The following is a 27,991-nucleotide window of genomic DNA, read 5'->3' as shown; positions in this document are numbered from 1 at the left end:
TTTAAGGTAAAGTTAATATGACAAAAGAAAACATGAGACTGAAATGGGGAGTTGGGAGGATGATCTACGAAGCTCCAGTGACGCCGATCGTCCTTCCCATCTGGCACATAGGCATGGATGACGTCCTTCCAAATGAACCTCCGTACGTACTGAAATTCGGTAAAAACCTCACGTTTAACTACGGTGAACCATTAGACCTCTCGGAGATGGTTCAAGCGCTAAGAGAAAAGAAAGCGACGGAAGAAGAAGCCAGGAAACACATTACAGATTTTCTTCAAGAAACGTTATTAAAACTTAAGGACCAGACTGAGGAGTTACATCGAAAAAATCACAAGTCAAAATCGTGATATACGGCTGTTATTAGTGATATATAATTTGTAGGTGTCCATCTGAAATGTGGTTAGGCTTCTATTTCATTTTATCTTTACATTGTTAAACTTTTACCAGTTATCTTTTAAAAAAGAATTTTTGTCTTTTTACCTCGTTGTTTTGTCTTAGGTCTGCTGTAGTTATGTTGTGATAACGTCGGGTTGATATAAGAAATATGTCAACTAAATAAATTATAAATTGCATTTGCATTTTGACTTACCATATCAAATATGGGCTTTAACGTATACAATTTCTTTATCAGCTTCAAAAGTGAATTTGCGGAATCTTCCAAATATTTTAAATATGGTGGAATATTTTTGCATTTTAATTTAGTACTGAAACTGTTTTACATTTATTTATGACAATATTGAATTTAAACAACCTGCTATATATATATATATATATATATATATATATATATATATATATATAATGATATTTCTTTTATTTTTATCACAATACATGCAATTTCTTTGGAAAATTTGTTTTCCTTGTTGGCTTTGAGAAAAGATAAGATTTAGCAACAAAATAATCGACTTACAATGCGTATTACAACCTCCGGTTAATTTTACATCCTCTGACGATATGAGGAACCTCTACAATTCTACTAAATGGTATTCAACTTGGTTATAACTTCTGATACTCTGCTGGACGATGTTGAAGAAGTCCATGTCCAGTTGACTTTAGCTCAAATTTTAGCTGTCAGCCTAGAGACCAACTCAATTTTTGAAAATTAATGTGGATGCTGGGCTAGTTATGAAGTTTCCATTTCAAGATTTAATTTCAAGTATTTTCCTAATCTCAAGTATTAATTGATATTTGATACTAAAGTGAAACCGAAAAAAGTCAAAATCGGGATAAACCAGTGACTTCTTCTATTCTGTATATCTTGTACAGTTTGTATCTAGTAATTTATCCATTTTGTCAGTTTCTCCGGTTGTTGATGTACATGTACATCCCTTTTTATCCTATTTTCCCTGTTCTATATTTTCGCAACGTATGGCATGATCAAAGTAGGCTAATATCGCTATAGCTGTCCTTGTGCTTCAGTTTTAACACTTGTAGGTAGATGTGTATAATTAAGATAATGTTGGTTAAATTTCAGATGATATTGCTTATTACAATTTGGTTCACTGTTCTTATTGATTCAGAAGAGCACTTTACAGTTTTTAATGGTTTCCTTGTACTAAATCGAAGACTCCAGTATATTTATATGAAAAATTCTTTTCTACATAAAATAAAAACCAACTTTCCGATGAAAACTGGCCACTGATAAAAAACAATTTTTCTTACAAAATTTGTTCCAAATATATCGGAATGAAAACCGCAATCGTTTGTCTCCTTCGAACCATAATCAGGATCATAAAATTCTCGAACCGCGTCAAATAAGGAAGGCAAATAACTTACAAGTGCATATCTTTCAGCTCAATCTTATCCAGAACACGTAGAACAAACACTTTCACTCACAACTGGTGAAAAAAAAACTTGGTAAAAATTCACTGTTCCCATCTTTGGCAACCGAGCTCTTCAAAACCCCATTTTAAGATGATCTCATTTCATTCGTTTTCTTCTTTTTATCTCTTCGCCTCCTCACCTCCTAAAATAATTCCTAGCCAATCCGCTTCTTCAATTTTCTCCCCGGCAGACTTTTCTAACTTACCTAATTTGAAACACAGAATCAGCTCTTCGTAATCCTATCTATCACAAAATTTCCGTGTAAATTAGAAAGTTAAACAAAAAGAGAAATCGAAACGATTTCTACCTGGCGAAACCGAATTCAAATTTTTACCACTGTGCTTTCTAAAACTTGCATAGCAAAAAGCTTGATAAATTACTCGACAAGGGAATCTAAAAATTGCATTCTCCTGCCGTTCATCATGGTCAAGATTCGTAGTGAATTCAGTTTCTGGTACTCCAAACGGAGTAAAGTAATAAATCATAATGACGGTATTAGATTTTTGTTACGATACAGAAAAGAGTTTCAGCATTTCTATAGAATTCCATCATTCCCAAACGCTTTGTTTCTTTGATGGCAAGTAACATTTGTTATTTTAAAATTCTGTTTCGAAGAAGAAGGTAGATCATTTATTGAGCTGTAGAAATTTTGGTTTTGCTGTTTTGAAGCTTCCGTGTTAATTTTTTAAGGATATTAGGTTCTTCGTTCGCGGTTTGGAGTTAGTGAATTAAAGGCTTTGGTTTTTGTCTATAACTTTTTTTGCAGTATATTTTGTACTTTTTTGCAAACAATAATACATATAGGTAGAGATTAAATCAATTCTTTAATGTCTTTCTTTTAAGAGATCTCACAAGTATCAGTTTTTTTCTTGATAATTTTTCGGGGTCTTTCTCCAAATACCTGTTGCAAATATGCAAAATAATTATTTCTCGTTTTGTACTTCACATTTCCCTTTGTTGTTAAATGCCAAACTGTCAAGGCTTCACTTGAATAACTAGTTAAAGCTAAATTTTTAAAATTCTGATTTATTTTCATTAAATACAGTAGACAACAACTACTACATTTCGGCTGTCAAATGTCAATTTTGCATACTGATAACAATAATTTTATTTGGTTTTTTGTTTATTTTAAGTCTTAGACTAATGAGCGTATCACTCGTCGTTTGACGGGGATGTAAACTTAATCATGAATGTTAAATTTATTACCAAATAATGTTAAAACAGAACTTAACGTCATACCTAACAACAGCAGACCTTAACTTATAGTAAATTATTTATAATTAATATCTCAATGTAATTTTGGGATGTTGTAGATTGTGATATTGACGGATGATGCAGGGAGGGTCAATAAGAGTAAATAAATGCGAAAAGATCGAATTATTTTCTGTGATATGTTCTGTATAAATTTTGGTACACTACTTTTTATATGAAACTGATATAATTCGTCGCTAATTTACTATACTTCTGAATGAAGAAGAACAAATTGTTATACGTAGCAAACAACAAAAAAGTCTTAAATCGTAAAGTGGGAAAGTAGAGCCAAAAGAAACACATTTTTTTTTAATTTACTAAATATATAAAATTTTAGGCGACACTTGGAAAAAGTTCTAATATGTCAGTATCTAGCATTGATAATATAAGACAAATAAAGTAAGAGAAGTAGACCTCATATGGTAAACCACTACTTCACCGAACTGCAGTTCGTAGTGGACGGTGTCTCATCAACTATGTGCTTCCAAGTAGATCGATCTTCAGCCACCGTGCAAAATATTCTGATTCGTGGCTTCTTCAGATCTTCAACACCGTCAATCCAGCGAAGACATGCCTTCCTCCATATCCTCTGCGTACTGGAAGTACTAGGAAGTATAGTCCTTATATCCGAGAGTATCATGAATGTCTTTAGGAATTTTAATTATTTGCAGAATAATGTTGCAGTTTTTTTATTGGTATCAACGCGTCAAATTAATTTAATTAATAATATAAGTATGTATAATAATATACGAAAACTGAAACGAAAATAATAGTAATCAGCAAAGAACCAACCAGATGTAAAATAGAAGTTGATGGCACCACAAAGAAGTGAGAGATCAAGTACAAAAAGCAAATAGAGTGGCAGGATGCCTTATTAACACTATATGGCGAAACAGGCACATTAACACTGAGATGAAGTGAAGAATTTATAAAGCCAGTGTAAGAAAAAAAATCAGCCACTACACAAAGGCTATTGGAAACATCAGAGATGAGAGCAGTGTGAAGCATTACACGAAATACGCTTAGAGATTGAAAAAATCTATAAACGAATGGACACTAAATAGAAAAAAGAATGGAATAACCACATAAGTAGAATGGTCCTTCTTCCTTTTCTTCTAATGGCGCTACAACCCTTTGTGAGTCTTGGCCTGCTTAACAATGTTCTTCCATTCTGCCCTGTCGGATACTTTCCTTCGCCACTGCCTGATGTTCCTGGTTTTTAAGATCTCCTCTACGTCGTCTATCCATCTTTTACGAGGCCTTCCTCTTGTTCTGTTTCCTTGGGGCTTCCATCTCCGGACTACTTTTACAGCTCGATTATCTGGCATTCTTTCTAGGTGACCAAGCCAGTTTAGTCTTTGTGACTTTACAAATCTGACAATATCTGCGCTCTGCATTAGTTCATCCAGCTCGTGGTTCATTTTATGCAATGGGGAGACCCGTGTCGTCAAAATAGCAAGAAATAAGTCACCAATCGGCAGAAGAAGTATCGGACGACCGCGCAAAATATGGAGTGACAACCTTCCATAGAGGTATTAATCCGCCAATGAACAAACAGAATTGCTTATAAAGAGGAAGAAGAAGAAGATTATATGAAACCTGCATACAAACAAATAAAATAAGTACATAATAATTGTATATCTCTATAACCGCTGTAAGTTAGGTTTGCTGGGACCACTGCTGGGAGCGCCGTCAATTCCATTACAGAATGCATACATTAGATCTTCGGGGCTGCATTCGTTGGGACACTCCGGACATGAATACATAATACTCGACGTCCCCACAATCACACAAGTTATCCCGATTTTGGGATTACAGTTGTCTTAACACCTGGTAGTCCCCGTCCGTAGTCTGTTAAGGGATTTCCAAATTTTCCGTGATTTATCGTGCATAGAAGCTAGTTCTTATTATGGTGCCATCTAGTGATGATCTTTTGATGCTATCCATCTCTCTGATTTAGATATATTTTGAAGGACGTAGTCCCCAGTTGCTCTCAGAAAAGTACATCGTGATTTTCGCCTACATAGAGCCTATTTCATTACTATATAGAGAACATTCGGCCTCCGTTGCTTTTATTCTTTTTTTGTAGACGATCGTCCCCGGCCGAAGTGGTAGATTTTGTCATCAGAGGCTGATTTTAGGCAACCTGGAATGAGCCTACACCTTTCAGGCAGAATCAGGCTTAACTAGACTGACGAAGATACTCACCAGCAGAGAGAATATCATTATTTCTATCACAAACTTTTATTTTGGTGTTGGTATAGTGTTTTTTATACGTAAATGCCGTATCCAATTTAACGACAACGTATTTAGGATAGTGACAGTGTTCCATCAGTATTCCTCTCCAGGTAATCTGTAGTCTTCTAGTTAGCTGGTTGATTCGGAGTTGGTTCGCACTGCAGTATTGTTCGACTCTCGTCAATGTTTTGGTTTCGAATATAGCGCAGCGACATATCTGTTTTACAATATTTTCTTCTAAAAAAGCAAGAATAGAGCAATCAAGAGCAGCCTTTTTGAAGATGAGGAAATTTCTGAGTAACCAAAGACTCAATCTGCAAATCCAATATCGGATGGTAAATGTTATATCCACTCGATTCTTCTTTATGGTGTCGAAGCCTGGACTGTTAATGTTGACTTAATGAGAAAACTGGGAGCTTTTGAGATGTGGCTTTTTAGGAGAATGTTGAAGATACGATGGACCGATCATATTACGAACGAAATGGTGTTGCACAGAATGGAAAGAGACAGAGAAGTTTTGACCATCATTAAAAGGCGAAAGACAGCATATTTGGGGCACATACTTAGAAATGATAAGTACGAGTTGTTGCAGCTGATTATGAAGGAAAATGGAAGGAAAAAAGGGCCCTGGTAGACGACAAATATCCTGGCTGAAAGACATTCGCGACCGGACCGGGTTAAACACACAGACGCTCTTAAGAAAAGCAGAAGATAGAGACGAATTTGCAATGGTTATAGCCAACCTTCATTAGTGGAGATGCCATTAGAAGAAGAAGAAAAAAGCTATAATAATAGTCCGCTTTTTTCCATTTTTTGTAAGATACTGCATGGGCAGTAAGGCGACCAACACGAAAATTTCAGACTTTGGATATAATCTAGTAGAAAAGAAAAGCAATTTTCTTTGCATAGTTTTGATTGTGAAATAACTGTACTAATATGCACGTTCGGCTAGTGCATCTGAAGATTCCGATTGACATAAAATTCCAAAAAGTCAAGTGCAACATCCGCAGAGCACAAAACAATAGCTTTAATGAGTCACATTTAAAGCTTTAATGAGTCACATTTAAAGCTTTAATGAGTCACAGCTTTATTTAAAACATTTTTGAAATAATACACAGCAGAATTGTTAAAACTTTTGAATATGTAATTATTGACACACAATTTGGCTTTAGAAATGGTATAGGCTCAAGAGATGCTTTGTTTGGCTTAAATGGGCTGGCCTAGATATGCATTGACATGAATCAGGACATGTACTTATGTTTTGTAGATTTTGAAAAGGCATTTGATGATGTTCAACATAAAAAGCGTTTATATATATTAAAAAGCAACAATATTCACAGTCGTGGTATGAAAATTAAATCTAATCTATATTGGAATCAAACTGACAAGGTAAGAGTTGACAACCAGAACACCCGAGATATGAAAATACAGAGAGCAGTCCGCCAGGGTTGCGTGCTGTCACCACTACTCTTCAATGACTACAGTGAAGCGGTATTTAAACAAGCGCTCTCAGATTCAATAGAAGGTATATCTATCAATGGAAAAGTTTTGAATAATTTGCAGACGATACAGTAATAATGACGGATAACAACAATGATTTACAGAACGTAATGCAACGTCTTATCAATGCTGTCATGAATACGAATTAAGAATGAATTTGAAAAAAACTAAATGCATGATCATGACTAAATCAGCAGATGCAAACATCCAATTGTTCGTTGAAGATACTGTAATTGAGGGTGTGGATACATACAAATACTTAAGAGTATGACTAACATCAAATGTAGACCAAACCAAAGAAATTACGACACATATTGAAATAGCACGTGCACCATTCGTTAAACGTAAAAAGTTTCTTTGTTGTCGGGATATAAGGTTAGAACTATGCCTAAGGATGCCTCGGTGTTGCGTATTCACTACTCTTCTTTATGGCTTGGAAGCATGGACATTAAAAGAATCCTACAAATTACAAAAGAAGAAAACTTGAGTACTTAGGCCATGTGATAAGAGGGCAAAGATACTCATTATTGCAGCTTATTATGCAAGGCAAAATTCGAAGAAAGCGAAATGTGGGAAGACGAATAATATTATGGCTTAAGAGGTTAAGTGAATGGTTTGAATGCAGTAGGACTAGAGTTTAGACAGGCGATATATCTCTGAAGTCAACTTTACTTTTTTATTTTTGAGTCTTCTTCTTTGTTTATATGTTATCTCCTATGTGCCTACACGCTGTGGAAGAATAAACCAGTTACAATTTTCTGTAACTTCCTGCTGGTACCTGCTAGTACCATTTGCCTTTGCTAATACCAAATCAGTCTTAGCTAAATAAGTCAATGATGTATTTTTTTCGGGCCCTAGTTTTTCGTGTAATAACATATTAAGTTATTCCAGTCCTATGGAATTCTTTTAGATTTTTAAGTGACCAATACTTTCATTTTCTAGAAACAAATTTCTGTAATTCCTTTTATAGAAAGCAGCGTATTATGCACCATAAAGCACAAGGCCTGTTTAGTGGGTCTATGGAGTGTAACTACTCTGATAAGCAGGAGATATGTCGTAATATGAAAGAAAGACAGATTTTTGGAGACCTTAGACTTTTGTTTAAAACATTATGAAGTCAATTACCTAATTTAAAACAAAACCTCTATGCAGTATACCACAGAAAATTGATCTTCGTATGTAAAATTGATCCACCTTGTCTATCATTCAAATATGTCATTGTTGTTGAAAACTTCTAAAAATCATCATCTAACGATGTTATTTTTTTAGTTTAAAAAGCTTTTTGCTTATGAAAAGCAAATATATAAAATCTAGAAAACCGTAGTCCAGTGTTAGTAAATTAATAAAACTTTATACAGTAGATTATTGATATAAAATGTATTCCGGATAACTTTCGGGCCAATTCTTGCAGTGAGAGAAGTATATTAGTCTCTTGAAGAGATATAAAAAGAAGTACAAATGTATTTAAGGTAGTCAGTGACTGTTAAAGTGTAATAATGCGAGTAGCTTACACATTTTTTTTATATTACTGTTATTTCCAATAATGGAAAATAACTTAGTTGTCAAATTTGTTAATATTAATAAACAGATACAAATTATATCAATGAAAATTAATTGTTTTATGTAATTGTTTTGTATTTTACAATTGAAATGACAATTTTATAGCATTGGTTAATGTTCAAGTGATAATATATGCTTCCTTATTAATTTCATTATACTCAGTGCAGGTCAGACTGTGTTCCCCACTAATTTTGTGCTGTGTTGATTCACCTCTACAATTTTGAGTAAACTTTATGCTTCTATCTTCTATCAACGCTGATGTTTTACCAATGTTGTGTCACCAACTGAATATTTATTTTTGTTAGGAACTTCAATAGAAACTATTCAGTGTATATCGGATTTGGAATGTGCACAGAAGTGTTAGATTTGTTCCCATATTCAAAAAGTTATTTTAAATCCACTTCATTATCGAGCATATTATTTATTCGTATTATTCCAACTTGTGCGTCAACTTTTGTACCTTATTTTTACCCTATTTTTATTTTACCTTTTCAAAAGTCAACCAAGCCACCTACCAATTGTTTATTATATCGAACTATTCTTAGAAATTGAGAGTTGTATTCACCCTTTATGGTTTTACCAGTTTTAAACTAGACAATCGGCAAACTCATTTTTTATCCCAAAACACTGATGCAGTGTTCTACACGAACTATTCTGCTGATTTCACTGTATTTATCTTTTTTGGAGATGAAGAACTTGCTACAAGAAGAAGAAAATGGTCAATTAGCCCTCGTAGATCTTTCTACATTATCACCGGACATATATTTTGTGGTCTATACATAATTTATTCTTACATATCTAGGATTCTAAGAAAGTTTAGGAGATATATTTGTTACCTGGTGAGGTTATAAAGATACCTATTCTAGGTACTTTTGTTGCCTCACATATCAGGAAAATAATGCTACACCTAATCAATGAGAGGCTGAAAACTTTCCTACAAAGAAAAATACCCCAAGAAAAAACTGAATTTACCAAAGGTAGAGGTACTCGGGAACAACTTCTGAGCATAAGACAAATAATAGAAAAATCTAGAGAATTCAATATCTCACATTTGTTTTATAGATTATCTCAAAGTGTCCGACAGGTTCAAATGGCAACACTTATGGCAGATAATAAAAGAAGTAGGCATACCACAACACTTAACGGAACTTAACTTCGCTTATAACTGAACTATACGAACAGACAACTGAAATAGTTAAATTGCTTGACACACTCTCAAACTAATTCCTTCCAAAACAAGGTATCAGACAATGATGTTTATTACCTCCACAATTATGTAATATATGTGGGGAGCATATTATGCGAACAAAGCCCTTCTTGCAAATAGTTAAGAATAGTTAATTGATCTCGTACGACTGGTTGTAAACGAAACTAAAATATTTAGTCTGCAGTTAAACATATCAAAGACAAAGATCATAATAGTGGATAGACTACATAGCAATTATCAACACATAAGTACGATTGGCCGGTTTGAGGTTGTAAGCTCATACTTATATCTGGGATCATCGATCACAAACACAGGGTAAATACAGGAAGAAATAAAACCTACATGTGATCTACCAAAAGCCTCCGTAGTAAAGATGGGCAAAATATGGAAGGAGTATCAAATTTGACGAATTCTAAAAAGTGAGATTGATCAACTGCCCAGATATTGGGCAAGAGCTCAAAATAGGCAAAAGGCTGTTGGCCGTACAAATTTTGCGGTTTATCTCTGCGGTAGTATTATTTTCTCTCAGTGAATATCACTGAGAGAAAATATTAGAAACACCGAAATAAGACGTAGAACGAAGATTAGGGATATTGTGGGAAAAATTACAAAAATGAAATGGCGCTGGGCAGGTCACGTTGCCCGATATAATGACAACAAGTGGACACGGAGAATTCTAGAATGGAGACCAAGGACGACAACAAGAAGCATGGGAAGACCTCAAAAAAGATGGGTAGATGACATAAGAGCAGTAGCATACAGTGGATTAGATTGGCGCAAGATAGAGAAAGATGGAAGCAATTGGGAGAGACCTACATTCAGGAGTGGATGAAAAATGGTTGAAAAAAAAATGCCTGCCTATTATTACCTGAAATATATCGTCAAAGACCCTCAGGTCCAAAATGACAAATGCCGATATGGATGTCAAGCTCAAGAAACCATCCAACACCTTACCAGGTATTTGCTGCAACTGAATATAAGGAACGGCACGACTCAGTAGGAAAGATTCTTCATCAAGAGTTAACCATCCAACTGGGACTTCTCCAAACAAACGATCTCCCATGTTATCAATACGTTCCTGAAAGTATACTTGAGAATGATAACTACAAGCTATACTGGGACCGCACTGTGCTCACACATGAAACAGTGGCACATAATAGAACAGATCTCATACTAGTTAGTAAACTAAAGAGACAAACAACACTAATTGAAATGGCGATACCCAACAACAATAATCTTCGTGTTAAACAAAACGAAGAGATTGCCAAATACAGAGATCTGGAAATTCAAATGCGAAGACAGTGGAGAATGGAAAGTACCCAGACAATACCTATTATTCTCTCTACTACTGGAGTCATTTTAAAGAACTTCCTAGAAAACATAAAAAAGCTAGGTCTGAATGAACATCTCCACAAGACCATGCAGAAAGCTGTACTTCTCTCAACGTCCAGATGTGTACGAACATTTTTGGGAGATACTCCAGCATACCAAGTCACCTAGGGCTCGATAACACAGGAAAAGTCCCACCAGAGCTCAATCCTTTTAATACCGTAGGTATCTGGGATGAGTGAATTTTCCTCTTAGAGAGAGTGTGAGCCGTATGGCTAAATCTGGAAATGTTTATTATTCATATATATTCTATAAAAAAACAACAATAATTGAAATATGTTATTTACACATCGAAAAATAAAACATCTGGTACTACCCGTTAAAACCAAAAGTGGTCGAGCACGGGCGTCGTATGTGCATGTATTCCACCCATCTACTCAATACATCTTTCCTTGTTGTTAATAGGTCGCCATTCTATCTTCTGCATTCTCTTGTGGTTGCCTTGAATTATTTTCTGTTGATGTTAACTTTCTTATAGAATGCTATGGTTTTCTATATATTTAAGTTCCTTATTTAAGTGGTTTCGTTTTTTTTTGTGCATCCTCTTTTCTTATCTTCTCTTTGTTTGGCAATTCTCTACAGTTGTTTTAGTTTGTAGGGTAAGCATCTTTCTGTGAGCTTCATTTTTTTCTTTTGTTGCATATGTCTTCCTTTAATCTGGTCCTGTACCAGTCTATATCTGTCTGGCCTTGGCCTTCTTCATTTACATTTTGATTCCCTAGCCTGTTGGCGTTCTGCTATTGTCCCATCTCCCAGCTTTTGCACATTCGATTTTTTTCTATCCATTTCTTTCGATTATTTGCTCGTCTTAAATTATTCTTTGCTCCAGCGTTTCCAGTCATGACAATAATTTGCTGTTTGGAGATCTATAAATGCCAATTGTGTCAGGTGTTTAATGACCTGTGATATTATTTATATAATTATCATATTATGACTATCTTGTTTAAAGTGCTGATAAAAACATAGAAGATCAAATGCTATAATAACAAGTTCATTGACAATTCCAGTAATGGTTTTAATAGACTGAGTGCTTTCTAGTTATTTAATGTTTTAATCGTTTTCTCTACTTAACTTCTCTGGTATAATGGATACATATTCACATATATCTTCATAATTAATATTTGCTATAGTAACAATAGGCATATTTTCATAAATTTTATTTTTGAAGCGTTTGCAACATTACTTATAATAAAATTTCGTTAAATCTGTAACAATTTTTAACGATTTAAAATTAACCCTTCTAACAGTCGCTGATTCTAAATAGTTGTCCACATTTAAAAAGTAAGATATACTCTTTTTTATCTCTTAAGTAGATTATTGTTAATATAGATTAGTGCCGAGCTAGTCATTCCCGAATTTGCCATTTTAAATAATTTTTTACTTCAACTCAGTATCACTTGAGAGTCTTATTCATTGGTTTGTAATTTCACCATAATTAAAATAATGAGTAAACAAGTAATTAGATAAGTACTTCTTTAAACTATGGTCATCTAATTAATTTTGTTCTGTGTACCGAAAAAAGTATTTTATTTTATGTATTTTTAATTGTAGCAATTTCTTCACAGTTTCTACGAAAAAGCTGGCGAATGTGAAGAAAATGTTTTATTCTAACTAAAGTGGTAAGTTTAGAACCTCGTCCATGACATAGTGACACACGAGAATGTTCTTAGAAGTATACGACCTAATAAATAAAGAAAATACAAAAATTATCGTTATTTCTTAGCAGTCTCTTTGAGTTGATTGATTTTTAAAGCTTTTTTGTTGAATTGCATTACCAATAGTGTAAAAGTGCATTACCGAAAACCTCTTGTCAAAAGAAATTTAATCAGCCTTAATTTAAATGTTAAAGGTGACTATAAACAACCTAAATTATACTGACGACACGGTTGTAATCGCAAACATTATAAGATACGTAAATCTGCGTAGAGTACCGTCTTCCTACGGAGGTTGGGCATCATAATAGCTATTTTTATTTTTGAACTTGCTGCTCCAAACAAAGCAATCGATCTGCATTGATACCAATCACGTATATTCTTCAACCAAGAAGTCTGCCGTCGTCCAACAGATCTTCCTTGAATGATTCCCTGTATTATGAGTCTCAAAATTTCATATTTCGGTCCTCCCATCACGTTTCACTGTGGTGATTAGTTGTGTTTCTTTACCAACCCTCTCCAGTACTTCTATATTTGTAATTCTATCAGTCCATGATATTTTTAATACTCTACAGTAGATGTTGTAGATCTTCTATACTCGTTGCAATGATCACAGTGTCTATCTTAAGTTGTTAATTAATTTTCCGTTAATGGTAAAGGTCGCGGCATATTATCGTGCACGTATGGTTTCCGGCACGTAGCGTTTCCAGTCCAGCAATCGGACTGCACGTTCACATTTTCATACATAGAACGTTTCAGTTAGGTTCGGTGAAGATATGATCTCGCTGTTCTCGAAAAAAATTATGTGCAATTGCTCTTCTACTTAACGATGAAGAAAGAAACTGTAGTAAAAAGAAGGTTTGAAGTACATCCAATGCTAAGAGAAAGGAAGAAGGAAGGTGAATACTGGATTTTATACAAAGAATTAATTGATAACGATGAAACATATTATGGATATTTTAGAATGAATAGGATTCAGGTTGAATATGTTTTAAATTTAATTTCACCTTCAGTTAAAAAACAAAATACTACATTTCACGAAGCGATACATGCTCTGTATCAAGGTCAGAACTATGGGAGGCAATGTACAAATTAGAAATACAGGCGAAACTCATAGAAGCTACAAAAGCTCTGTATAAAGAAAATAAAGTGTCCATTAAAATGGGAACAAGAATCATAGGAGACTTCACCACAACAAAAGGGCTCCTGCAGGGTTGTTCCACATCTCCAACCCTATTCAAAATATACTTAGAGAAAGCCTTGACTACATGGAAAAGAAAATGCGAAGGCATGGGAGTACCGGTACGGAACGAATACCTATATACGTTAAGCTTTGCAGACGATCAAGTAGTGATTGTACAAGACCAAGACGACCTCAGCTACATGATGAAGAAACTACAAGAAGAATATACCAAGGCTCGCCTAGATATTAACCTCGCGAAAACAGAGTACCTATCTACAAGTGAAGAAGACATAGAAGATCTACAGATTGATGACAACGTAACAATCAAAGGAAAGGATAAATTCAAATACTTGGGGTTTATAATCACGAAAAAGGCAGCAACAGAGGAAGAAATTACACAAAGATTAGGACAAACAAGACAGCAATCCGACAACTTAACTCAGTATGGTGGGATAGACACCTAAATATGAAGACAAAAACACAGATTTATAAAACATTAGTGCGAAGTATTATGACATATGGAGCTGAAAATTGGATCATAAACAAGAAAAACAACAGTAAGATAGTAGCAACAGAGGTGGAATGCATGCGAAGATGCTGCAGAGTAACAGGAATGGATAGGAGAAGTAATGACGAAACAAAGCAAAGAACATCAATAGAAACAGACATACATAGAACAAAAAAGACTAAAGTGGTATGGTCATGTAAGAAGAACTAGTGACAGCAGATGGATAAAGAGAATAACCGAATGGAGCCCCATAGGAAGGAGGAAAAGAGGACGACCCCGAAAATCCTGGAGGAACGAAGTAGACGACGCCATGAGTAAGAGAGGCCTAAACGATGGAGAATGGAACAACAGAGAGAGATGGAAGGTTGAGCGAGGGAAAGCAGTGAATACTGTAGAATCCCTGAATATATATATACGAAGCGATACATATCAAACCAAAAAGCATTTTTAAAAAGAAGAGGTATCACTTCCGTACAAAAGTCCTAATTGATTATCACTTCCGTGATTAATTGTCACAAAGCAATAAAAACACATGCATAAATGACAAAATAGCCTCGAAATTTTTTTTTAAATAGTCTATCAAAATCAAACAAATACCTAAATAAACAACGAGGGGAAAACGACGGGCATCTAATTCACATTATCCGTACCAACCAGTTACGACTCGTTACGTAGCCGTCGGCATCAGTAAAATATTGTTTTCGAATATACTGAACGGAAACGTTAGGTGTCTGATACGATCCGTTCCGGACAGTGTGAGGTGTTCATATTTAAAACCATTTAAATTATATTTTTCGGAAACTAAACGCTACGTGCTGGAAACGTGCATGATAATATGCCACTGAAAATTTATTCAGAATATAAGTTAAATAAAAGTGGCGATAAAATGCATTCCTGTATAACTCTTCTACAGATCTTCATTTCTTCGGACTGTTGCACATCATTTATAATGTTTGGATTATATTTATGATTTTACTGCTGTGCTTATTCGTAAGTATTTATATTAGTTTTTATGTTTTACTCTATTGAAAGCTTTTTCGTAGTTAACAAAGCACAGGTATAGGTCCTCATTTATATCACGACATCGCTGAATCAGTATGTTGATGGCAAATAGTCCTTCTCGAGGACTCATTCCATTTCGGATGCGTCTCAGTAATCTCCTTCTCTAACTTTTCATAGACTCTCTTATACGTAAGCAGTACTTTTAAAGTATGACTCATGAAGCTCAGTGGTGGATAGTCAGAGCACTCTTTTGCTGCTTACTTGTTAGGTATGGTTATTAACGCTGACTTGTGGTATTATTATCGGATCGTACACCGTGTTGAAGAAAACGGCCAATACTTCCACGTTATCCTCTTTCACTAGTTTTAAGATCAGTACGTAAATGAAGTTACACAAATCAGTAAGAAATATGGCCTCAAAATCAATGCAAAGAAAATAATAAAAATGGTAATATTAACAAAAAGAAAACAACAATGCTACATATCAACTAGATTATATGAATACAAATAATATTGAACAGACAATGATAATAAGATTAATTCAACATTAGAAATATCTTGTCAATCTAATGAACGAGTCTTCAACACAATCAAGAAATCACGTCTCGTAAACAATAAGCAAGGTAAGTGTTTAAAAGAATGACAAGAAAAAAATCACAAGAACTGTCTCTTACACTGAAAATTAAAATAGTGCAATGTTGTGTTTCTAGTTCTCCTTTATGGATTAAAATGTTGCACGCTAAATAAAGAAATAATAAAGAAACCAGAATCTTAACCTTATCTTAATCTTAATCTTAAAAACAACGCTTAACTCCTACACCACAACCTCACTTTTACAACCCCCGGTCGTAATTACGTCACGTTTCTCGCGTAACTGACAATAGCAGAGGGTAGATTTCACGTAGTAAATCCAGCGTTACGTAAAAAAGTGACGTGACGAGACGTAAAAACGTGACGTGACGTACGCGGAATCTATCTTTTGTTACCTCTGCTACACAAGAAAACGTGACATGAGGTTTTGACGTAATTATGACCGGGGGTTGTTCCAGAAACCGCGTTGCTTATCTACTAGTGTTTGAAGTACACAAAATGAACGGGGACCCGTTGCTCAGAGTCGCTAGAGGTGTGGGGTGATCCGTACGACAATCTTGTTACCACATAAACAAACAAATGGAGAGAAATGGAAGCATATCACCACTGCCGCAAAAATCAAGTGAACCAAAATCCTTAACCCAGGCTCAATGAAATGATCTGGTAAGAGATTTGTGCTTGTCCAAAAAATCTTCACAGTTCACAAAAGATGAAAATTATTCCGTGGTTTACTGTCCACTTTTAATTCACTTGTTGAAGCTTTAGGTGTCACATACAACCCTACAGAATGGCAACTCTTCATTGACTGCTCAAGCAGAAGTTTAAAAGCTGTTCTTTTATAAAACGGCAAGATAGGTTTTGTTGCAGTGGGACATTCTGTGCAAATGACTCAAACTTACAATAACATTAGTAAAATTTTACTAATGTTTGTATTTTGAGAACGATTTCCGAAGTGGAAATTGAAACGTCAATAAACTTACTTTAACCTTTAATTGTGGCTTATTCCCATTTAAATAGTAATTACTTTAAAATGCCACAAGAAAATAGCTTCAGAACAATTATAATAACATGGAACATTTAATAACTTGGCTGAAATATGATCAAATCCTCCAATTATTTGTGGAGATTTGAAGGTATGGTCGTTTGACATCACTACTCTACTTAATATTTGTATTAATTGCAGGTAGTGGTTGCAGAAAATTCCGCCGCTAAAGATACAACTTAAAGCAATTCACAAAGAAAGTAGAGCTCTTGCATTTCTGAAAGAAAAATTCCCACGTATTAGTGAAGCCAAGCTAAAGGCGAGCATTTTTAATGGCCATCAGATTAGGCAGCTCGTGCAAGACTCTAAATTGGATGGAAGTATGCAGACAAAAGAGAGAAATGCTTGACTTTTATTGAAGTATATTATTAAAAACTTTCTGGACAACTATAGAAGCCAGGACTATGAGTCTACTGTAGAAGAACTCATAAAGAACTTCAGAACTTCAATGCTTTTGGCGCACATATGTCTATAAAGATGCAATTTCTCAGCTCACATTTAAACTACTTTCCTGAAAACTGCTGGAATTACAGTGAAGAGCAAGGAAGAAGGGAACGCTCCCATCAGAACATTTAGAATAAGGGAAGAGAGATATCGGGGTCGCCAGGATGTGAATATGTTTACAGACTATTGCTGGTGCCTTAAGAGGGTCGTTACAGGTGAAAACACGCCAGAAAGTATGCGAAACGATTACTTATTAACGATATTAACGATAAGTTATTAAATTACTCTTGTAAAAAAGTAACTTTGAAATGGATAACTAAATTTGTGTATATTATTTTCAAATGTAAATATGTTTTCAAACAACAACCATTTGAAATAGTAAATAAACCTGATCTGATTGAGAAAAATGAGTTGCATTTTTGAATTCAGCATGCATGAAATATAAAAGATCACCTATTAAAGTACCGACCTAAAAAATGACGCAGGCCGGTTACCAAAGATAGAATCACATCTCTGAAACCTAAGATAAACATTATGGTTTTCTACCAGTGTTGCTTAGGTCGCTCAATGCTTTTTGACACTATTGGCGATTTGTTGAGGCATTGTTACTATTCTGTTTGCGCCGTTCTATCAACATATTATCGAGTCTTCATAAAAAAATGGACCGTGGAAGTGATGACGTAGATTTTATTGACATCTGTCAGTTTCACTTTCCAAACAAACCTCGTTTATTGTGGATAATTTGTATTTTTCGTTATTTTTTCATTTTTTCTTACAGAATCTTTCCGCTTTTTGCAGTATCTAAGTATTCTAATAGTTACTACAACAATTTTACAAGGTTGTGTAAATAATAAAGCATGTTGTTTTATAAAAATAACAATAAAATGCATGTATCAATAAAGTAAGGTTAGAATGTCTTTAATTTAAACTTTTAAACTATATTTCATACAAATAGAACACTGAATTATGATGGTATTATCGTAAAAAACACTATACTTAAAAGAAAAAGCAGCAGAGGAAGCAAAATGTTAACTTTTTAGAAATTAAAAAGTCTTGAGATTGAGCATTTCAACTTTTGTTTGGAAAGCAATTGACAGTTGTGACGTCACACTTCCACTGTCCATTGTGTTACATAACAGTGACAGGTTCCCGGGAAAAAATAATTTATTATTCTTAAAGTGTTCATATACGAAAAATAAAAACTTTATTAAGGGTTTTCAATCTGGAATATCAACTAAAGCTTTTAATATCGTCATTTATCGGTTAAATTGGATACTTCTGGGACATTCTGGTGTAATGTAACATTAAATTTAAAATTAGATCAAGGGAATTGAGTTTATATTTTGTATCATTTCATCTAAACCCACTATATTTAACCAAAATATTTAAAGAAGTACTCATAAAACTAATATTTAAACTTTAGGACAGAATTATTGATAAGGCATACAACTTGTACACAAAGTAATCAATCATTTGAGAATTGTATTCTGCGTGGAGTTATAATAAGTTGAATAATGATTTTCAGGCACTATGTAAATAAAAAAAAATATTGTACCTTGTGTACTACCGTAGGAGGAATGTTTAAAAACGTTTTATCGGACTTGTTACCATAGATCTAGCAGACATCTTACGGTGTTTATTATGTTTATAGTCCAGTATTATTAATTTTTATTAGTTCTGCGAAATATCTAAAAATCATATGTACTGTTGTTAATGTTATACAGGGTGAGTCATAACTATTGGGACATAGACTAAGGACAGGTTATTTGGACCAAAATATGGCTATTGGGCCAAATATGCCTTAATAAAATTTTGCTGAGAAAAAAGATACAGGGTGTTAAAGTTAATTTTTGTTTTTCGTTTTTTGCTAATAGTTTCCCTATATATTTATAAATTGCTATCAAAATTGGCACACAGGCATAATCTTAGACAAGAAATAGTATTTTATTTACATTTCCACTATCGAATACCAAACTAATAATTCTTTTTATAAAGGATTTGCGGACGTTAAAAAATATTATTCTGTCCCCTTATAAGATTAGCTGCATTTTGAATGTATCTCCAAAGTTCGTCTCGTGTATTAATTTCATTGGCATAAACTAAGGACTTCATATGTCCCCAAAAATAAAAATCTAGCGGGTTGTATTCAGGACTTCTTGGTGGCCATTGAAAATCACTGCCTCTGCCAATCCATCGTTGAGGAAATACGTCATTAAGATGATTTCTAACAGCTAATGAAAAATGAGGTGGCGCTCCATCCTGCATAAACCACATTTTTCTTCTTACATCCAGTGACAGATCATCTAAAATATCACTAAGAGTATTTTCCAAAAAGAATAAATAAGAATCTCCATTTAAATTCGGAGGAAGAACATAAGGCCCTAGTAGTTGGTCGCCTATAATGCCACACCAAATATTCAATTTAAACTCATGCTGAAAATGTCTAGCTTTAATAGCATGCGGGTTTTCTTCTTCCCAATAATGACTATTTCGCCAATTAATAACCCCTAGTCTGGTAAAAGTTGCTTCGTCGGTGAACATAATATTCTTAATAAAGTGTCTGTCATTGCGATGTTTATTTAGAATACGTTGGCAAAACTGTAACCGTCGTGGAAGATCTGTTGGAAGTAAATTTTGAACAGGAGTGAAGTGATAAGGATGGAGGTTCTCTTTTTTTAGAATTCTAACAATAGACGACTGACTTACTTCTGTTGCTGCTGATAGATGTCGTGAACTTATTTCAGGATTTTCATCTACTCGAACCAAAAGTTCATCCTCTTGATTAGGTGTGATTTGTTTCGGTCGACCACCCCGATTTTTAGTGTGAAATGACCCAGTTTCACCTAAACTACGATATAATCTTGCAAAAGTTTTGTGATTTGGTTGCCTTCTGTTTGCGTATAACATTCCATACTTTCTGGCTGCCGAGCGACCGCAAAAATTTTCTTCTGCGTATACGCAAATCATATCTCGCATCTCTTCATTAGTAAAATGATTGTGACGAGGCATTTCAATCAAAAAAAGTAATGATTACTTTTAAAAAATGCAGCATTACACTACACTGTCACATCAAAAATAATTTACTCTGAACAAATGACATTTACCAACAACAATTATCTGACAGTCCAAAGCATACTTTTCATAAATGAAATAATATTTGAAATCCTTTTTTAAGACTAAGCAGTTCGACTGCGTTTTTATCGAAAACGGTTGAAATTATCATGTTTAAACAAGAGTACCAATTTTACGTAAAAATGATGTTTACGTCATATTTTCTAATAAAAATTACTAAAAAGTTTCATCAGAAAAAGTTTAGACTCAATTTGATCATTAGGAATGATCCACGCGGCGCCCTCTATGACAAAACGTAAAATTGTAAATAAAATACTATTTCTTGTCTAAGATTATGCCTCTGTGCCAATTTTGATAGCAATTTATAAATATACAGGGAAACTATTAGCAAAAAACGAAAAACAAAAATTAACTTTAACACCCTGTATCTTTTTTCTCAGCAACATTTTATTAAGGCATATTTGGCCCAATAGCCATATTTTGGTCCAAATAACCTGTCCTTAGTATGTCCCAATAGTTATGACTCACCCTGTATATTAAAACACTCGGTATACTTAGATATCGTTCTCACCAGCACGAAATTTGGTCAAACTGTGGACGATATGTATTATAATATTATTATTGAGTTGAATTAAGCTATTTTTCCCATTAGTTATTGTAGTTTATTGTTTATGTCGCGGATTTTTTTTTAATTTTCACGAATGGTTTTCATTCTGTCCTTTAATGTGTTACAAGTTAATTTTTTATCGTTTTTTCTTTTCCTTGGAAGGCGGAAGTCTTTAACTAAAGTAATTTTTAGTAAACTACAAAAAAAACTAGTCATATAATGAACAAAAATGTAATTAATTATGAACAAACGATTATTTTCTTTCGTGTAAGTTATTGTATTGTTTTTCTAATAAGATTTGAAAGAACAAAACTGATATTGGTTCCACGAAAAGTATTCTTTTTCAAAATGTTATTAAGAGCTTACTTTGCTCGCAGTTAACTTTATCGATTACCAGACGATGAAGTTTAAAATGAAGTAGGCAGCGTAATAGATTTGGAAAATCCAAACCTGCAGATCGCAAATCCGGATAGCGCGCCATGTCGCCCGCTAAAGTAGCGCGAATTGTCGGCTGGTTAGATAGCTCCTAACGTAAATGTAATTTTCTAACTTAGCAAAAATGAAGTACGCGTTTGTTAAATTAGCGAAAACTTAATACATAATTTTCCAGTATTACTAGTTCCCTTGTAATTGAGTTTTACGTTAGGTGGTTATCTTCGATTTATCTGTATAAACTGTTGAATTTTATATGAAACTTGACAGTTCCTAGATTACGCTCTTATATACGTCGGTTTAATGTCGACATCGTTATACATCAAATCATTTTAGATAAAGTATACATCAGTTTCATATCTTCATTCTGATTACTCTTCTTGTATATAAAAATTTATTTCATGAAGACTAAAACTTAAAAAAGACTATCTAATTTATATGAAATTTATTTACTATGGACTACTAATGTCGTGATATCATACGAATGGGTGGAGTTTATCTGCCTTTCCAAACAAACTAATAGGTAACATAAAAAACCGTAATGTATTTCAACTTTGTTTTTAAATTTGAGATTCACGATACTATCATCGATTTTTGTGTGAGTTTGACCATACAGAAGTATACTGTACCCTGCAACAATGACTATGAGATGCATAGTCGTACAAGACCACTCACCCGATAGACACGCGGCGTGAAAAGAGTATTACTCGTCAAGACTAGGGATGATTTTCTACAAGGAGAGTGGAGAAAATACCCGATCGTAGACAAATCTGTCATTGGGATGAAGTGGGTCCTTATTAAGTATAAAATGTTTACTCAAATATAACAGATACTGCAATACAGTAATTTTATCTGTGAATACAATGCAGTACGGTATATACACTTTTTTTATTATTTTAGATCAATATTTTTTAAGAAAATTTATTCGCTGTACGTTATAGTAGACAAATGTTTTGAAAGGGCAATGTTTCAGTTGTATCAGGTTTTCTTCAAGTGCCTCTCTGACATGTATGTTGGCTATTACAAACTTCCTCTTAGTTATAAACAGCATTTTGGAGATATATCTACAAAAATCTGAGGCCTCGACCATCGGCGTATCTAGCCTCAGCTTTCAGGGGGGCCCTGTGCCCCAGTGTACGGTGGATTAAATTGTTTTTTTATATGCCTTGCAATGAAACAATAAATAGAAAAAATGCATTATAATAGTATAATGATTTTATTGTTTTAATATACCTAATATATATAATATACACTGCGATAAATATTTACAAAAACAAAATATTACTTACAACAGAAACTTCCCACTTTTCACCAAAATAATTTACAACACTCTCCATGTCTATATCTTTTTCTATATACAATAAAGCCAAATCTGAATGCCTATGTTGAGGGTTGAAATAGGCAAAATAATCGATACTTTAAAGAGTTGATATAGGTTGGGATATGTTTTTTCTGAGTCAGTTAAGTTTATATATATATACATATATATATATATATATATATATATATATATATATATATATATATATATATATATATATATATATATATATTCATGACAAACAGTTTCGTTAGATTGTAAACTACCATTTTTTAAATTGGTCATTTCTGCTCTTAAGACGAAACACGCAAGATTGTATTCCGATGGCTTTAGTATAGGCGATTGGTACGTTGGTTTTTTTATTGTAATTATTTCTATTAGAATATTTCGAGTGGGGCCGCAGGGTCATCAGAGGGGGGGGGCAGGCCTACCCTAGCTACGTCAATGGTCTCGACTCACGAAAACCGATTTAAGATATCTTTGTACCTATCAAGACTAATGTATAAGTATATTTTATAGGTTTTTGTTGTTATTACTAGTTTGTTTGGATTCGTGTATTTAAGTTTCATCCTGACGTATGATGAAAGAATTAAGTGGCTCGTTGCGGTAATTTTTCCCATTTTTAACCGTAGGGTGTCTGGTAGATATACTTCTTTTAGAGCTAAAATATGTGTAAATATCACTTAATCGCAAAATATAAACAAACAAAACATTTATACTGTAGTGAACAAGGAATTTGGGATGTATTTTTATGTATTATTTTTAAAATAAATATATATAATCTAAATTATTTTCAGGATTGTGGATGTTATTTTATTTAATACTTTATTGGTTGACGTTATTGGTACTCAATTTATATTGTTTGCATTTATTTTAGAAAACTTTACGATAATTGACCAGTTTTGTACAAGATATTAGGTATTATTAGATGTGCGTAAGTAGGTTCGAATTTAAAGGAGTGTCTTGTTCTTTATTAACGAATAAACTAAGAATATATAGTAACAAAAACGGTAATGATTTCTACAGTTGTTATGTTGAGCATCGTATATATAAAACACACACTTGTTCATGAAATTTATCGTCTTTTTAAAGCTAATCACTGCCATTATTTCTCAGATTTATGAACCCTCACTATCTCTAACAGTATTAGTTTTTTATGTCATCTAAAACATAGTGTAAAACAGAGGTTTGAGACTTAATAATATTACTTGTTTATAATCAGCATCATCATCCGGCGTCTCGCGTCCACTGTTGGGAGTGGTAGATACGGAAGAATGGGGACATTCCCCCCGAAAGATCCAAAATTAAAGAAAACCTATCATTCATGTCTTTATGCAGTTTGAGTTTCTTTTTGGGTGGTTTTTCATTGGAAGTTCCCCCCAAGGCAAATGTCACGAGAAGCTAATTAACCCAAGCGATGCCGACGTTGCCAGATTTTCTTTACCTAGATTTTAGCGCGATTTTTAAATAATGGAGGCGTATTACGCGTATATCCTCTTTCGGGAAACACATCTTAACCATCAAAATGAAAATTTTTTATGAAGATTTATTCAAAATATTGATTTGTTTTGAACAAAGTCTTCATTGTTTTCAATGAAGTCTTCCCTGTTAATAAAAGAATGAAATATTTTTGTAGTTATTTTTTAAAAGAAATAAATACTTTGAGTATTTGATTCGTTAATAGCAAGGAATACATACTTTATTTAAAACAAAAATTCACTTGTAAAATTTTTATATTGATGGTTACGATGTTATTATTTGTTATTATAAGGAAAAGGTCAATATTTTCCTAACGTTTCTGTTTGACTCTAGAATTAATTGTACATTTTTTTTTATTATTTTAAAGCAACTGTTGCAAAATTTAATTAGTACATTAAATTACAACATTCGTACGTAAAAACTACACAACAATTCTATTTAAGAAATTTTAATTTGCAAGTTGCAACACAATAAAAATTCCACATTTTAGAAAATGTATATATATTTAATATTGATATACTCATGTCGTGATGGCTATACAGATTTAAATATAAAAAATGATTCTTCATTGGAATGTTATAAATTTTCATTAATATCGCTGAGTTCTTGTTTAGTAGATCTCATAAGACTGGAGTTTACTTGCACTCTCTTCTTTTTTATGGAAAAAATCTGATTTTTGAATCAATATGTCTTTTTAGTTTCTAGAATTCTAAAACGACCAGAAATAAATGTTTAATACACTCGAACAATTTTTTTACCTTCGCTGTGGGACTCCGATTATTATCTTTGAACCTATTATGTTCTTATCTTTCTTTTCTAAATTGATATGTTGTAAATCAAAAGTATGACTAAAGAAATTCTCTGGTATGACCATAATGATGTTTTTGCCATTCTACAAGAATTGTGTTGTTTCCTATAATTACTATAATTACTTAAATTGTACTTGTACATGAATTGCTATCTTACGTGATCTTTAACACTTTTGTAATCTAGATCTTTGTTGTATTTTTTGGGACATAACCTATAAAGAATAAATCTATGAATATTTAATTATTCAGTTAAATATTTTAACATATTTGATTTACTTCTATTACAATTAAAATAAAGTATTTCTACAGTGATACTGTTACATTTACTTTTTAAAATCTCAGAGCAATTGTTTGTAAGTTCGATTTCTCATTTCCAGTTTCCAAAGTCTGTTTTTTTTTTCAAATTAAATCACATACCTTCACATTTCACATTGCCTTTTGGTTGTGACTGACAGAAGACCAACACATCACCATTTGGCAACGTCGGCATCACTTGGGCGAATTAGCCTCTCGTCAAATGTCTAGTTACGCCATTGACTGTTGGACATACGGCTCCAGGAAATTCTATTTTGCGCGATTTGCATCCAGTTATGCTCTTTTCTCTCTATATACTCTGTCCATCGCATCGGTGGTCTTCCCCGGCTTCTCTTATCTTCACGGGGTCTCAATTTCAACAATCTTTGCTTCCATCTATCGTTACTGAGCAGTGCGGCATATCCAACAAATCTCCGTTTTCATCATTCATCCATTCATCACCCAGCTCTTTGCGTCCACTGCTGGACATAGGCCTACCTCATTTGTCCATTGTGCTCTATCTTGAGAACTTTTCATCCAATTTCTTGACATTTTCTTGAGATCGTTAGTCCAACGAGTATGGGTCTTCCTCTACTTCTTTTGTCTAACCTCGGCCTCCACTCAGGAAATCTCTTTGTCCACCTTTTATCACTGATGTTAAGAAGGTTTTTTATTTTCTTAAGTAGGCAAGTGCCTTCGATTTTGATTGCGTCAGTAACTGCACAATATTCGCCTGGAGATTTGTTATTCTTAGCTTTCCTTAAGGCTAGTTTTATTTCGTCTATTGTGATTTCCGGTAGTAATTCTGATCCTTGGTTGACAATCTCCCTTTTTCTTTGTTAATATTTCTGGGACTTGATCTTTTCTGCTATTTGCTTTGTGTTGGCTTGTATACAGCAATTTAACTATTTTAAGGGTTTCCTCTCTGTTGGTTGTAAGATGACCATTTCTATCTTTAATCTTTATTATCTGTAACCTTAACCTAACAGTATTTCGCCACGTTCATTTCTACCAGCCAAACCAAAGTTTCCCAGTGGTGTTTCTATAGGGTTGGATTTCATTCCAGTTTTGGCGTTAAAATCACCACATATAAAAGTAAAATGTCCTTGATGGTCTTTAAGAGCAGCTGCGTTAATCTCCATTCGAGCAATCTCCATTTTACCTACATTTTATTTACGGGGATGACTTTTTCTGACTTTCATTAATAGCCTTGTCCAACCAGGGGTATATGGAGATCCGCTGAACGCTCTAGTAGTATTCTAACGCAAAAAAAAGTTATGGCCAAAGTGCGGGGGAGAGTTGATTGGGATCCCAAGTATTTGTGGAGTTAGGTAGAGAATTATTGACATCATATTTGTCCAGGTCTTCCAATGTGCCAGAGCGCTTCCCCTTGACTTCCAATCATAATCTTTGAGAAACTACAGCAAAAGCGTCCGCCTATATATAATATTTGAACAAACAAAATTGTTTATATAAAAGAAGAAGCAGTGTGTCATTGGTGTATCTGTTGCAGAAGATAAGAGCAAATACACTGCTGAAGAGGGGGATGAGACACTTTAGTAAATGTGCATTGAATTAATAAAAACTATGATTTGACTTAACTTTATTCACACACACGTTACAGGTTGTTGAAAGATTTTGCAATTCTTTACAGAATAAGAGGTGGGAAGTGGCGTGCAACAATTGCCTTGAGGTAAATGTCCTTCTGGTTAGTTGAAAGATTTTTTTCCTTGTAGGGATACTAACATTTGTGTACGGGTAAAGTAACCACATCAATATCTTTAACTCTAACGCCATTCTTTGTGACTTTAAAATGAATCTTCTTCAATATATCTATTGGTTGTGCTTACACTAATACAACCGATGATTTTTATCATTACTATAGACACATTGTTTCCTGAACCAATTACTCTCTATTCGTTCATTATCTTTTGAAATATCGCAATAAAGTCAATTTATATTAAATCTGGAGAGTTTTCTGGTTATTCCTTAAAGCAATGACCAATTGTCAAATATTACTGTCAAGGTTTTAGTGTAAGATACAAAATATTTTCATATGATGGAACCATCGAATGTATTTTTTAATAAAACTGAATTCAACAGTATTACGATATTCTACGAGATCTTATATTGATTTTAATTGACCTATGTTATTATACATGTCTCTTGTTTAAAAAACCCAAGGGTAGGTAGTGGTGAAAATTTTATATAAATATTCTATATTAGTGTCATTACACATATGGTGCTAAGGTGCTATCAATGTTTACTGTTATTGTATATTATATTCTTGGATTTTTCATTAACATTAACAGTGTTAACAAATTTTGTGTTATTAGTTACTGTTTAGTTTATTTGTTATATGTTACTATCTTTTGTCATTGTATCTATGTCATTTTTACATAATTTATAAATTAATGTATTAAAAATATGAGAATTGATAAATTTTTGCTCTATTTACTATAAAAAATAAGTTTGATCTGCTTATCTCACGCAACTTTAGTGCAAAACTATCAATCAAAATTGAAAAGACCACTAAATAAATGATGTAAGACATACTCAAAAATAAAAGAAGTTTTTAGACCACCAA

At 33.5% G+C, this 27,991-nt stretch overlaps 1 protein-coding gene across 3 annotated transcripts in view; it reads left to right on the top strand.

Moving 5' to 3' along the window:
* Taz (tafazzin, phospholipid-lysophospholipid transacylase) overlaps nucleotides 1–27,991 on the top strand; it is a 93,544-nt gene extending 65,553 nt beyond the window's left edge. For all 3 annotated transcript variants that reach the window (XM_072531640.1, XM_072531642.1, XM_072531641.1), the window contains exon 4: nucleotides 7–27,991. In XM_072531640.1, coding sequence (XP_072387741.1) covers nucleotides 7–347 — 341 coding nt within the window. In that variant the 3' untranslated portion in view covers nucleotides 348–27,991. The remainder of the gene's footprint in view (nucleotides 1–6) is intronic.

This window comes from Diabrotica undecimpunctata, chromosome 5 (assembly GCF_040954645.1).
Source record: "Diabrotica undecimpunctata isolate CICGRU chromosome 5, icDiaUnde3, whole genome shotgun sequence".
NCBI classification, from domain to species: Eukaryota; Metazoa; Arthropoda; class Insecta; order Coleoptera; family Chrysomelidae; genus Diabrotica; species Diabrotica undecimpunctata.
This window is presented reverse-complemented; position numbering and strand designations above follow the sequence as displayed.